The sequence below is a fragment of the Sceloporus undulatus genome, chromosome 6, assembly GCF_019175285.1.
Source record: "Sceloporus undulatus isolate JIND9_A2432 ecotype Alabama chromosome 6, SceUnd_v1.1, whole genome shotgun sequence".
NCBI lineage: Eukaryota > Metazoa > Chordata > Lepidosauria > Squamata > Phrynosomatidae > Sceloporus > Sceloporus undulatus.
This window is the reverse complement of record NC_056527.1, coordinates 58,370,704-58,384,169: the sequence shown is the minus strand read 5'-3', so window position 1 is coordinate 58,384,169 and position 13,466 is coordinate 58,370,704. Positions and strand designations below refer to the sequence as shown.

General features: G+C 39.2%; 1 protein-coding gene across 2 annotated transcripts in view; it reads right to left on the bottom strand.

Annotated features, from left to right (window-relative positions):
• The window catches only part of LOC121933558 (programmed cell death 6 interacting protein), a 29,285-nt gene that overhangs the window by 4,411 nt on the left and 11,408 nt on the right, over positions 1–13,466 (bottom strand). Inside the window, exons 7-15 of one of the 2 annotated variants that reach the window (XM_042473459.1) lie at positions 12,480–12,611; positions 11,240–11,462; positions 9,174–9,297; positions 8,349–8,526; positions 7,108–7,219; positions 4,893–5,062; positions 3,346–3,594; positions 2,788–2,922; positions 1,050–1,144 (exon numbers count right to left, since the gene is read on the bottom strand). In XM_042473459.1, the coding sequence (XP_042329393.1) occupies positions 1,050–1,144; positions 2,788–2,922; positions 3,346–3,594; positions 4,893–5,062; positions 7,108–7,219; positions 8,349–8,526; positions 9,174–9,297; positions 11,240–11,462; positions 12,480–12,611 (1,418 nt within the window). The remainder of the gene's footprint in view (positions 1–1,049; positions 1,145–2,787; positions 2,923–3,345; positions 3,595–4,892; positions 5,063–7,107; positions 7,220–8,348; positions 8,527–9,173; positions 9,298–11,239; positions 11,463–12,479; positions 12,612–13,466) is intronic. The other variant, XM_042473460.1, reaches the window with a different exon arrangement.

Genomic DNA, 13,466 nt, shown 5'->3' with positions numbered 1-13,466 from the left:
GGCAGACTGCATGGGAGGAGGCAATCCTGTAGGTAACCTGGACCCAAACCATTAGACATCAGGCCTAATATTAAAGGATTCTTTAGAATCCAGAAGTATCCAAGGAAACCAAAAATTATATTTACATTGTTTACAATGTTAAAACTATGCTGTAGGCATAAACCAGTTTGTCAGACATGTTCCTTCTGCTCAACCAAGGGATCTATAATTGCTCTCCTCCTTCCCTCATTGCAGCCATTCCACAAAGTTCCCTGCACCTCAAGAATGACTGGAAGAGAGATTCACAGGGGGTTTCAGAGAAAATTCAAGGGAAAGCATGCTCAACAGTACAAGCAAATCTTGCGTGGCTTTCTGAATGCACATTATGAATGCATGCATACATATTTCAAGTATTACAGAATGACGAATGTTAACATCTTTGTAAAGCTTAACAATCAAAATGGACCCATTCGTAAAAGCTTAACACACCAAAGTGTCAAAAATGCTAGAAAACTAAATGAACTAACACTCAGATTTTCCATGCTAATGTTTTCAACTATCCTAAGAAAGCATAATGACTAGCAAAGACAGAGATGACACACTCATTAACCCCTCCATGGGCTATATAATGAGCAGTAGCTACAAACCTTGGCAACTGGCCTCTGCTTTAGCTAGCTTTGTGGCTCGTGGGCTTACACTGGCAAAGCAAAGTCATGTAAAGTTCAGACCCTAACTGAGTCTCTTGCTGCAAAAGCATTCTTGTAGACGGCACCTTGTTGAAACAGCACTGCCTGCTCTGCACCCTCTCTCCTACTGAGGAGAATGTAGGACAGATGAAGCACAAAGTACAGAGGAGGAATTTATGCTGGCATTTCTCCCAGACAACAGTGGGATTTCTTGATGAGTCTGTTGCCATTCTAAAGACATTTAGACAAGGTGTTCCTACAGTTTTCCACTGGACTATTTTCAAATACAAAATCTCCTTTTATTACAACGCTCTCCTATATTGAAGACTACAGAAATCAAACTACAGAAATATATTCTCTAATATCAGAATATAGCAAACTTACTTCAGAAGTTCATCTCTCTCAGTTTTGCGTGCAAATACAATGTCACTGCATTTGTTTTGGAACTTCAGAAGGATTTCAGTTAGTTCATTGTAAAACTAAGAGGGAAAACAGTGAATTTTCATTGAGTATTAGCATATGTAATGCTTTCATGAGAGAGAAAACAATATTTTTAATTGTTTCACATAACCCCTTAAGTCTCTATATTCTATTATATGTAACACTTAAGAACTGCAATAATTCAACATCCTTCTTGCTTATCCTGCCTCCATTTTCTTCCTTCTCCTGTTATATTCCTTGTGTTCCCCAGATTGCAAAACCCTTGGGGCAAGTCCTCTCATTCTTTGTTCAGTACCATGAACATGGATGAGATGGATCACAAGTCACTAATAAGGTTTTATATTCAAAGGTCCCTAGGTCAATCCCTTGCACCCTCAGTTAGAAGGATAAAGCAGCAAGTGAGAAATTCTCTGCAATCAAGAACCACTACCATGGTAGTAGGTAATGCCAGGTTACATGGAAAACCATCTGACCAGGCTTAAAGCATTCTCCTGCACTTCCTGGAAACAAAGCATGGAAATACTACTCAAAAGCAACGTGTTACAAAAACTAACACCAAAATAGTAACACATTACTGGTGTTCTTCCACTAGAACTCACTGCTCTTACCAGAAACACATTAATAATATGTCACAGTCAACACTACTTAAAAAGTGTGGAGGGGGTTAACTTACTAAAATGTCCTCAAGTAATATTTTTACAATTATAAAACTGACATTTACATTCTTATTGCCCCCCTCACACCCTAAAGTAATGTTAGAAGTAGGACTATTAATTTTAATATGTTATTTCTAAGCTTTGACTCCAGACAGAAAAACAACTTCCTGGATTCTAGAACATGGCCATATAGCCTGAAAACCCCACAAAAAACTATGGATGCCGGCCATGAAAGTCTTTGACTCCAGAACTTCCTAGATTGCTTTGATTACAGCATTATAACCAGCTGTCAGACTGTGCCATGCATAGTCCCCCTACTATTTTGTTCCTTATCTTCCTGTTTCCTTACTAAAGGAATCCCAGATTAGAACAGGTATGTGTTAGGGTCTTTGTCTCTGATCATTTATAACCACAGAGATTTTTTTTCAAAGCATCTAGATATTATTCCATTTTTAATTAAAATTTCTCTCCCTTTAAACAATGTTTATTATCTTTATTAGATACTATAACATGAGCATGTCAATCAGGTACTATAAAAGTACTATGTTCCATAGAATGTAATCCATTTTACCTTTTAAAAATGTGTAGTTACTAGACTAGACTCCCTAAATATGATGCATACATTTCATTAAGTGAGCTTTTGTAAAACCTTTACAGTGCTACCTCAGGTTACGAAATTAATTCGTTCCGCCGCGCCGTTCGTAACCCGATGCATTTCGCAACCCGAAAAGGGCTTTCCACTAGCGCTGGAAAGCCGCGCGTTTGAATTTCGTGCCGAAAAAAATTTCGTAACCCGAAAAAACCTTCGTATCCCGGAACAGTTTTTTCCTATCTAACTTTTTCGTATCCCGGAAATTTCGTAACGCGATCAATTCGTATCCCGGGGTACCACTGTACTTGAACAGCATTGGTATTAGATAGAACTTACTTTAAATTAAGATTTCGAAGGGGAACAAACAAGGATAACACAAACATGTAATACTATTCATCTTTAAGTCCTTATTCCACATATGACATTACTATACCTTAGTGCCTTCTCTCAGGTTGGCTACAAGTTCCACAAAGTTGTCATTGGCTACAGCTAAATTTTTAAGAACTTCTTCTCTTAAATTGGATTCGTTATTTGATTGCTTCATCTTAGAAAATTCCTGATGCGAATTCTATCAAAAGGAAAAAGAAAATGAGGATTGCACAAAACACAAGCCACCCATAGTACTAAAACTTTCTGGTTGAGATAGAATGGTGTATTTCCACTGCTGAGCCCCAGGATCAGCAATCCTCTTCCCCCACTCTCCACAGAACCTGCTTCATTTCCTTAATTAATAAAATAAAATTGGCAAATTTTAGTGGCACAGCGGGCTGCAATGGAAGAGAGAAAAAGGACATGTTAGATACCAGGAGTTCACCAATAAATATGGAAGTATACCACTGGATCTTGTCCCTTATCTCCTCAAACTGTGTCTTTAGCAACATCCACTATGTGCTTTATGTCCCAGAGATGAAACTGCTAGTTGACACAACCTTAAACCAACAACCACCAAGCACTGTATTTTTTAAAACGTGTTATAAAGAATGTAGAATACCTGAATGTTGTTGAGCAGCTCCTCCTGTTTTTTCAGGGTCTCTTGCACTCTATGAGTGAGACCACCATAAAGGCGATCCAATTCAGTGACAGAAATGGCTTCTTCATTCAAAGCACCGTCCTGGGCAAGTGCTGTTAGGAATTTAGTTGTCATGTCAAAGTTTACTAACTTGAGATCATTCTCAAGTTGCTCTCTCTGCTTTTTCACTTCATCCAAATTAGACAGCAAAGATTTTAAGACGTTAACCACCTAGTAAGCAAAAAATAATAATAAAAAAAATGTTTATTCATGTTTGGCATTTTGAGGCATTTGTTAACTTTCTATTACGCACCAGAAGATGCAGACCTAGTTTTGCCCACTACTGTATTAAGACTGTACAATTAAAGACACAAGTGTGATTAGCAGCTCAATTAGAATCATTAAATCCTTATTTGCATCTTAAGTGACTTGGGAAGATACCAATGACAATACTGTTGAGTCATAAAACAGATTTAACACAACAGATGAGATATGGAAGATCTGATCCTGCTCTACTTTCTCAAAAGGTATGACTTCAAAGTATAAGAGAACATGGATATGGAAATAGTAAAGTCCGTGCCTGTCATATTCTCTATTCATCTGTCCTCTTTCAGCTATTTGGCTTACAAAATAGTACCCTGATGTTTCTCCAGCATATAGTTTCAGAGGAGTTATGAGGATCAGTGAAACAGGCCATGATCCTTAATCAATCTGCAAAGCCTCTGAAGGTCTGTGAAGGTCTCTAAAATTCCTACATCTTTCTCAGGTTTGGCCTTAAAAATAATGTTTCCTAATACAATATTAAGGTTCTGCAATGCCATTTCAAATTTTAAAATACATTCTATCACCAACTCATTTATAAAGTGCCAAAATATATACTCCATGCTGAACGAGAATTCCTGCTTGTAGATTTTCAAGCTAAAGCAGTAGTACAAAAAAAGAAGAGGTATAATGATGGAATAAGAAAAAAAGCATATTCATGTTCCATTTTTTAAGTGTACAGCTGCTAAACTGATCAGCTTTACTGAGAAAAGTTGAAGACGGCAGAGGAGTTGGTCTCTTAACAGAGCAGATATAATAGGCTCTGATAACCCTTTTTTCCTCTAGCTGCACAGAACTGTACTGATTCAGAAAGATGGGTTAAGTGCCTGCTACTTAACAGTATTCTTCTGTTAGTTCAGCCCACAAGGCTGCTTTAATGTCTAAAGTTTTATCATCAAACAGGTAAGGCAAACCGCATATGTCTACACCATGTTGTCATTGCCAGAACAGGAGCAATAATTAGATGGTAACAGCTAAGGTATCACTATACAGACTATGATTGGCCTTTAAAAATGTGAGATAAAGCCATGAAAACAGAACTCCCATGCACTTAAGTAATACAAAAAAGCATTTTTGAAAAATTAGATTCATCAGAATAGTAATCCTCAAAGTCTAAAGCAGCCGAAACCACTCTAACTCAAAGATGTCAGCATAGTTGATGACTGTATCAAAAATGCAATTATTCCAATAAATTTATCTGTTCATACCTCACTCCCTTGCATAGTTTTTGCTGGATTTGCTGAAGGAATTGCTGCATTCAGCTCTGCTTCTGGCTTACATAACAGTGAAATTGTATCTCGATGAGACTGATATCGTTCCTTAACCTGTTTGTCAGCTTGCACTGCTTTATCCAAGATATTACGGTAATTGGCCCCCTCTACAAAAAAGTTAAGGGAAATTTGATGTTCAGAGATGTTTTAATCCAATGAATGACAGTACCAGTTTAAACCATTAACAGTGTAACAAGTCTGGGTTACAGGTAATCTATTTAAACCATTTCATTAATAGAGATACATACATATATAGCTCACTCAATGTTGTGTAATTGTAAATGGAACTACAAAGAGAAACAGATATTTAAACTTCAGTCCCTTCCAAATTAATCTGTGAGATAATCTCAGAATGCTTCCTCCCACTGAAAAGTATGACCCTCTGAAGAAACAGCAGTGAGGCTAAAAAGCCCACAAGGAACACAATGAAGACAGTGATTATTTCACCAGATAAGTACAGTGCGTCCTTGTCTTATGCAGAGGATCCGTTCCGGATCCCTCGGCGTAAGGCAAATAGCACATATGCTCAAGCCACATTGAAAATAATGGGGCTTGTGAATGATGTGCAGCACGGTGCATGCATGCCATTGCAACCCTGTCACACAGCTTTCAGCGTAAGCTGGCAGCTGCATAAAAGGCGCCTGCATATGATGCAAGTGCACTGTACTGCCAAATGGATGTTTTCTTTAAGTCCCTGTCCTTGCCTCATTCAAATGATCATTTCTTCCTTAGAGTACTGGACTAAGATGAATAGCCAATATTCTTCGAACATCTCCAGATCTATGACTATAAGCAATACTGAACTGTCTCTGACTGAATCCAACAGTCTGCATTTATATTCTCATGAATTTTCAACCACCAAAATTAAATTGCTCTCCTACCTAATTCCAACCCTTCTTTTGAAGAGTTAGCAAAAACATATCCACCTAAATTCAACTTGTCACTGTGCTAGGACAACCCTTTTTGGGCTAGCGGCTGTGCAGTTTCAGAACCAATGCAATGGCACTTGTACCACTGTCTGCCTGCAGCACATTAAAATCCAGCACAACTGTGTTAGCAGGGATTTTCACTCCACTGGTGTTAGATTTAAGATACATACAATTCACACACAAAAACCCTACATTAGGATTGCTATATTAGACTATATTACTGATATCTAATAAAGCCACTTTTTAGCAATGATATGTTGATTTTATGCCTAGAGGTGTTGAACTGCTTAGTCATGTCTCCTTTTTAGGATGCCTCTACATCCTAAATGTGGTGGCTTTGTGGTTAAGATGCCAGTTCTGATGCCCTCCTTCCAACCACCATTTTGAGGGGGAGAGAGGCAGGCCAGCAGCAACAGGCCTCGCCTGGAAGACAAAGAGCCCTCCTTCCGACCACCATCTTGAGGGGGAGAGAGGCAGCCAGCAACAACAGGCCTCGCCTGAAAGAAGAAGAGCCCTCCTTCCGACCACCATCTTGAGGGGAAGAGAGACCTATGTGAGAGAGCAGATGAGCTGGACTTTCCCCCTTCCCTACTGTTATTCCCTTCTCCTTTTGACCTAAGAACCCAAGCCCTTCCTCCATTCCATCTGCCTTGTTCCAGGCCTTGGAGGTAGAGAAGAACTGCTGGACCTGATTCCCTTCCCCACCACCTCTCCCTTCCCCTTTTGTGTCATGTCTTTTTAGATTGTAAGCCTGTGGGCAGGGAACTGTCTAACTAAAAGATTGTATGTACAACGCTGTGTAAATTTACAGCGTTTTATAAATAAAAGTTAATAATAATAATAATAATCAGAAGATCGGAAGTTTGGCAATTTGAGGCCCAAGTGCTGCATGAAGGGATGACTAGTCCCAGCTTCTGCCAACCCAGCAGTTCGAAAGCATGCAAATGCAAGTAGATAGGTATCACTTCTCAGTGGGAAGGTAATTGCATTCAGTGCAGTCATGCTGGCCACATGACCATCCTTGGAAGATGCTGGTCTTTGTCTTAGAAACGGTGATGAGCACCGCCCCCTACAGTTGGTTACGACTAGACATTCATGTCATGCAGCTACCTTTACTTTTTCTTTTCTTTTTTTAAATCTACATGACTGCATTCTGGAATAAACCTCAACACAGAATGTATCAATTTACACATACTGAATATGAATGCATACATAAATATTACCTGTCCTCAAAGGCTTGTAAAGGTCATTTGATGGTGTCCTTTGCCAACGCTCCTTGAATTTGTTTTTCAGCTCATTGTCTGTTGCTTCTTCTTCATCCAATATCCGTAGAGACTGAAGATTTTATAAAAATGTTATTCCTAAAGAAGTGGCTTCAAGTCATAGGTAAGAGAAGGCTGGGGCCAAAATAAGTCAGCTGAAATTAGCTCCCACTAAACAGATCACAAATTAATAAATTAGAACTGGAAGCCTTAAAATTTCATGGGGACACAAGCTGAATTATTTTAAGCTTAAATCCATTCTAGTGCACAGAGAATAAAAAAGGCTCCAAAGTTGCTCTAAATGTCTAATCCCAGAAAGCATATAAATGGCAGGAATAGTGCTTATGTCTATCGCACACTGAAGTCTTCTTGTTATGTGCTCTCAAGTAGTTTCTGACTTATAATGACCCTAAGGCAAACCTGTCACAGGGTCTTCTTTCCAAGATTTGTTCAGAGGGGGTTTATCTTTGACATGCTCTGAGGCTGCGAGAACATAATTTGTACAAGGTCACTCAGTGGCTGAGCAGGGATTCAGAGTCGGCTATCCAGAGTCATAGAGTCCAGCATTCAAACAACTATACCATGCTGGCTCCCCACTGAACTTATCAAATGCAGCCAATCTTGTAAGTTATCTAATTTGGCTTTTCATTTCCCCAAATGGAGCCTTACTCTTGTTTTGGATTTAAGTTTCTATCTGCCTCAGTCAGCAAGGCCAAAAGTCAGGAAAGTTATGAGTTGAAAACATCTGGAATAAAAAGTGGAATTTCATCAGCTCATATTATGCTATTATGGCTTAAAACAGATGGAGGGCAGGGGGAAATTCCCCCTTCCCTATGTGCCATACTAGCCCACACACATACAGCAAACTCAAATACCTCCATTTTCCTCTGAAGTCCTTCTCAAAGTGGCAAGACATGATATTGCATCACTTTCTGTAACTATTTTTAAAAAGACTGCAAGGAAAATGGAGTATTTGGTGGTGGGAGATGTTCTGGGGTGGCTGTGGAGTTATTTTATATTGATATGTATGGGGGAATTTCTGAGTGGTTTCTAAATGAAAAATTCTGAATATTATGCTTTTTTTTCCTGTAGTGCTTCAGGTGCTGCAACAGTGTGTTCCAGGGCCACACTTTTTCCACTCTTGGTTTAAAAGGAGTAAGGTATACTAACATTGCAGTCTATTAGTATTATTGTAAATATACCTCATCCAAAATCTCTCTGTTTCTCTGTAGCAATTCAGGAAGATCTTTCATCAACTGATCAATTGTTTGGACTCCTCCTTGTTCAATTACTGACTTAGACTTCTGCAGAATGGACTGAGGAATACTATCTCCAGAAACATCCTCAATAGCAGCAGGGAGATTGAGGGAAGCTAGGACACTGAAATGAAAGTACAGATTTTAATTTTTATTAATCAGCTTATAGTCACTTGACATCAAGCAGATGATTCACTGGAACTAATGGTCTTAACAACTTATAAGAAAAAATGTGGTATTGTTCTTTCCCCAAAACTATTAGTCAAAGCCAATTTCTTGATTGTACTTACTACAACACACAAAGAACTGGATTAACTTTGAATCAGCATCCTTGCACTTTAATCAGTTTAAGTAATAATAAACCTAAAAGGAAACAGCTTTGTACTCATCAGTATCTTTGGATGTCAACAGACAACAGTGAAATGGACTGCACTTAAGTACCACTGACGTTTCACTCATGCCTAAGTGAGGTCCTGTTGATTTCAACAGGAATTAATTGCCATTAATTTAGGCCAAGTGCATCCAAAGATCAAGCAGAACTCCACTTGCATGATAGGGCTTCTTTGGCTGCCTTCACCCATGCTACAGCTATTGTATTACCATCCCAAACTGTTCACACTGTATGAGCCTAGAGATCTTCTGGAATGACATGTCTTAAACATGCAGAGCTGGAATTGAAAAGAAACACTGGTGGAATTTGGCAGATATCTTGTATGATCTCTGGAAACAAGCTAATGTTTCAGAACTTAGAAATCAAAATAATCAAGTTACCCATTTGCCAGATTGGTGGATTCTCTCATCTGAGCTATTGATCTGTTAACCAGTTCTGCCTTTCTTTGGTTGTAAAGGGTAAGAGCTTGCTGCACCACCAGAGGAACCATCTTTTCAAACAAATCTGTAAAGATAAACACTTTGATTAACAGGGTTTTAAAAAATCTTATGTTCCTACCTAACCCTCTGAGAAGTACCTGTTTGGAAAAGGTCAAGCTGCCTTCTGGAAAGGAAGACTTAACTCCCATAACATTATCCTCCAGTAGGAAAAGCATCAACTTCCCACTCATCCTAAATTCCAGTTCAGGAGTCTAAGATAAAGTATATGCAAAAAGGATTTCTCTATTCGAAGTAAACTTGTTCAGGGCATACTCCTAACTAAAAAGATAGGTTAAAGATGGTTTAATCTTTTCTTAACCTCACGAAGCAAGAGGAATGAAAAATCTGGAGTATAATGAAGTGATAAGATAGTAGTAATCTTGCAGTGTCAAGCAGATTGTCCTCCTGGTATCATGGCAATGTCATCATGACACTGTATACAACCCAAGACAGACATACAACTAGTATATTACTTAAAGATACTTCTGACGATTTAAACATTCATACCTATTGTTTAAAAGACTGTGAAAGATATGTCCATGTTTCAACTGCCAACACTTTGATTTACTTACATTTCCTTTTTTACGCAAAATTTCACAGTAAGATGTCAGGTCACTGGTATAGTGCGACTGTGACAAGTACTACCCCTTCCATGGGTGCTCTCAACTAAAAAGGCACATTATAGATACTAGTATCCATCTCCAAAGAGACTCCACAAAACAGGCTCCTGCTCTAGTGATTTAATGTGCTTACTTCCACATCATCAATAGTCCTTTCCTACTGCACAGCTAGAGTCCAACTAATCACACTTTCAAGATCAGGCCCATGTCTCAGAGTCCTTCAGGATTGTGCTCTCAACTAAAATAAGCGGAGCAGGATCAAGGATGAAGTGGCACTGAGGCCCTTCTGGATCAGGTTCTACCACAGACTACCTCGAAGTGTGGGATCCAGTGTGTTAGGCTCTTCTGACTGAGTCTGGGTTAAATTTGGACCTTTTGAAAGGGACTTGCCTTTCCAACAAATCAAGGAAGAAAAGGCTGGCTCCACTGCAGGAGAAACTCTTAAAATGAAAGCCCACTAAGCTACCCTTCCTTCTCTCTTTGTGTTCTTCTCTCACCACTCTTAGCTCCTCCTTCACAGCAGGTCTTTTAGAGCCTCAGCCCATGGCCCTCTTTCTCTCTCTCAGAAGGGAAAGGTCTAATGCTGCCCTGGTCACTCCTGACCCATCCATCCTTGACTTCCATTTCTTTCCACTTCTTCCTCCTTCAGCTACAGCATGTCTTTTACTCCTTAGCCCCTCTGTTTCTGGCTAAGCAACTGATTGCAAACCTTGATAGTGACAGATTGCAAACCTATCACTGGGCTGCCTGGAAGTCATGCTCAGGTGGCTAAAGGATGAGACAACACCGGCATCAATGTGGCAGTCCCGCATACCCCACTACAACCACCAATACAAACTCTGAAAGACAGAGCTACCAAGTATATTTAACACCAATTTGTTATTCATGAGGAACCAAGTCAACCTTTCTAGTACAAGAAAATGTATTAGCATTTGTTTCAGCAGGATGTTTGAGGGGAAACAGCCTTTCAAAATGTGCTGTACTGTTTATCTATCTTTTTTGTTTCAGTGGTCATGGTTTTAACTTTTTAGCTCTATTGACAGTTTAATTATATTTTAACTTTTGTATGATGTGATTTTTACAGATATATTTGTTTTAATGTTTGTAATCCACCTGGACTAGGAAAAAGAATGAACATAAATGATCCTATTTGAAGAGACAAGATCACTGAATTTGATGGGCAAATCAACCAAACTGCTTACATCCTCACAATGGTTCTTGTAGATTAACAAGGAAGTATCCCCCACCCTCATCCTGGATATTATCCCGGGGGGGGGGGGATATAGTTTAAAACTACAATGTGGCTGTTGAGGTCTAACAGTTAGCCTGCAGTAATATGTCACTTACCAGTAAATTTCTGGCTCAAAGGAACAGTAACTGGAGTAGCTTTTACAAGACTGGCTTTTCCAATAGGCTCTAGATCTTTAAGATCAGGAATTCGGTCATGATAGATAAAGTCATTGTCCTTCTTAGCAGCTGTAAGTGCACGGTTGATTTTATCAGCCAAGTCTTTTACATTTATATATTCATCATAGCGAGATGCCACTGTTTTTACTAGATCAGCAGCATGCTAATTAAAAATAACAAAAAGTTAAAGTTAATACTTAGTTTCTAATACATCTGCTGTAACTGAAAGCATGCACTCACTACTATACAAATTTTACTTAACATCTCTGAGTTCGCACATTTTTGGTATTAAGAATGTAACGTCTGTTACAGAATTATACAAAGGTACTGCTATGCAAAACTAATCAGTCTTCAGTTTATACTCTAGTGTCTTCTATCACAAAGTTGTAAATGTCATCTGAAACAAATTTTCACAGTTTCATGCCATACAGGTGTGTCCTAAACTGAAATTGTATTTCTGTTCTAAGCTAGACCAAATTCCTCTGTGTAAATAGTAATTAGGAAAATATTTGTCCTGGAACCTTCAAACATGCATACTACCTTCAGAAAAAAAAAGTTCTCATTATGTTCAAGGGTCATGGGTTATTTTTAAAACAAAATACTCAGTGCAGAAACAGGAAAAATCCGTTTTTTTTTTCTGGGAGAAAAAGAACAAAAAGCATGAACAGCTTGGTATTATGAACAAAGAAAAACGTGCATGTGGAAACACATTTATTCACATATTTTCATATCAATGTTGAAGCCAGTAGGATTAAGGAAGGACACTCCCACCCTTCAAGTTAGGGAAACGTTGATACAGAAAAAGATAATGAAACACTGTTCTACAGCTTTTCTTCCACACTGTTCTGATGATGTTCTGGTCTACTGTTGTATTGCACCATCAGACCAGAACAATAAAGCTATAGGAACAATTTCACAAATCTGCTCGTAGTTTACCCAGATTGCATCTTGAAGTATGCTAACCCAAACCTTCCCATTTTGTTACTAACATCTTCATTTCAGTCATGAGGATGAATCAGGTCTCCAATATCAATTGAGGAAAGACTTTAAAATAACAAAGTAAATTGGGGGGGGGGACCACAATTTCCTAATATTTAAAAAAAACTTTTCCCAGTGCAATCATTGTATGCTGAAGTTTTTGAGTTTCTTTTTTTTTTTTTTTTAAAGGATAATTACTCACTTGCAATCTTGCAATTTCCTCACCAAATTTCTTCTGTTGCTTTGCCAATATAGACTGATGATACTCTGCATTGGCCTGCATTATACAATGTTTTGCAGCCAGAAGCGGAAACACCTCCTGGAAATAAAAATACTGACCAGGGGAAAAGTCCAACCACATAAACCATCACAGACAACATGGGATGCAGGAAGAAAGAGGAAGAAGAACAGGACATTAGAGTCACCCAATTAATGGTTTAGTTAAGACATGACATGAGTAGAAGAGGACACTCACGTGATTTTATACGGATTAAGTTTGGTGGAAGTATGAGTACTGCTCTGCATACTGAAAATTTGAGCCATTTTAAATTGGTTTAGGATTCTGACCAAACTAACTCACTCCCTGAGTTGAAATCAGAGGCATATCTGTGTTAGTTTGGAATATCAGAAAGCAAAGGGATCTTGCTGCACCTTTGAAACTAACTGTGTCAATAAAACTATAGCATAAGCTTTAGTAGACTAAATCTACTTCCTCAGATGCACTTCACTTCTTCCACACAATTAGTCTCAAAGAAGCTACAAGATCCCTGAACTGGGTTAGCTTACTTAAAAAGGATTATAGCCTCAATAATGCACCAGAAAGTGCAGTGCAGATACCAATCATTAGCCAGTCAATCTCACAAAAGAAACACAGGCGGGTTACAGAACGCGAAAAGCGGTGCTCTGCCGCCGCCGCCGCCGGTTGCTGCGTCCAGGAACCGCAGCAGCCAAACCACACAGTTCCTGGACGCAGCAAAGAAGCGCCAAAATGCGCACTTGCGGCGTCACATCCGGGATGCAACGTGTGGACGCTAAGCGTCCAGCACGTAAAGATGGCAGCACCCATGTGTATAGGGTGCCACCATCTTTACGTCCTCGTCACGTGTTAGGGGTGAGGGCGGTGTGGACGCCAAGTTCTTGGCCAACCCCTAGCATGTGACGGGGGCGCCGGAACGGCCCGTCTGTAACA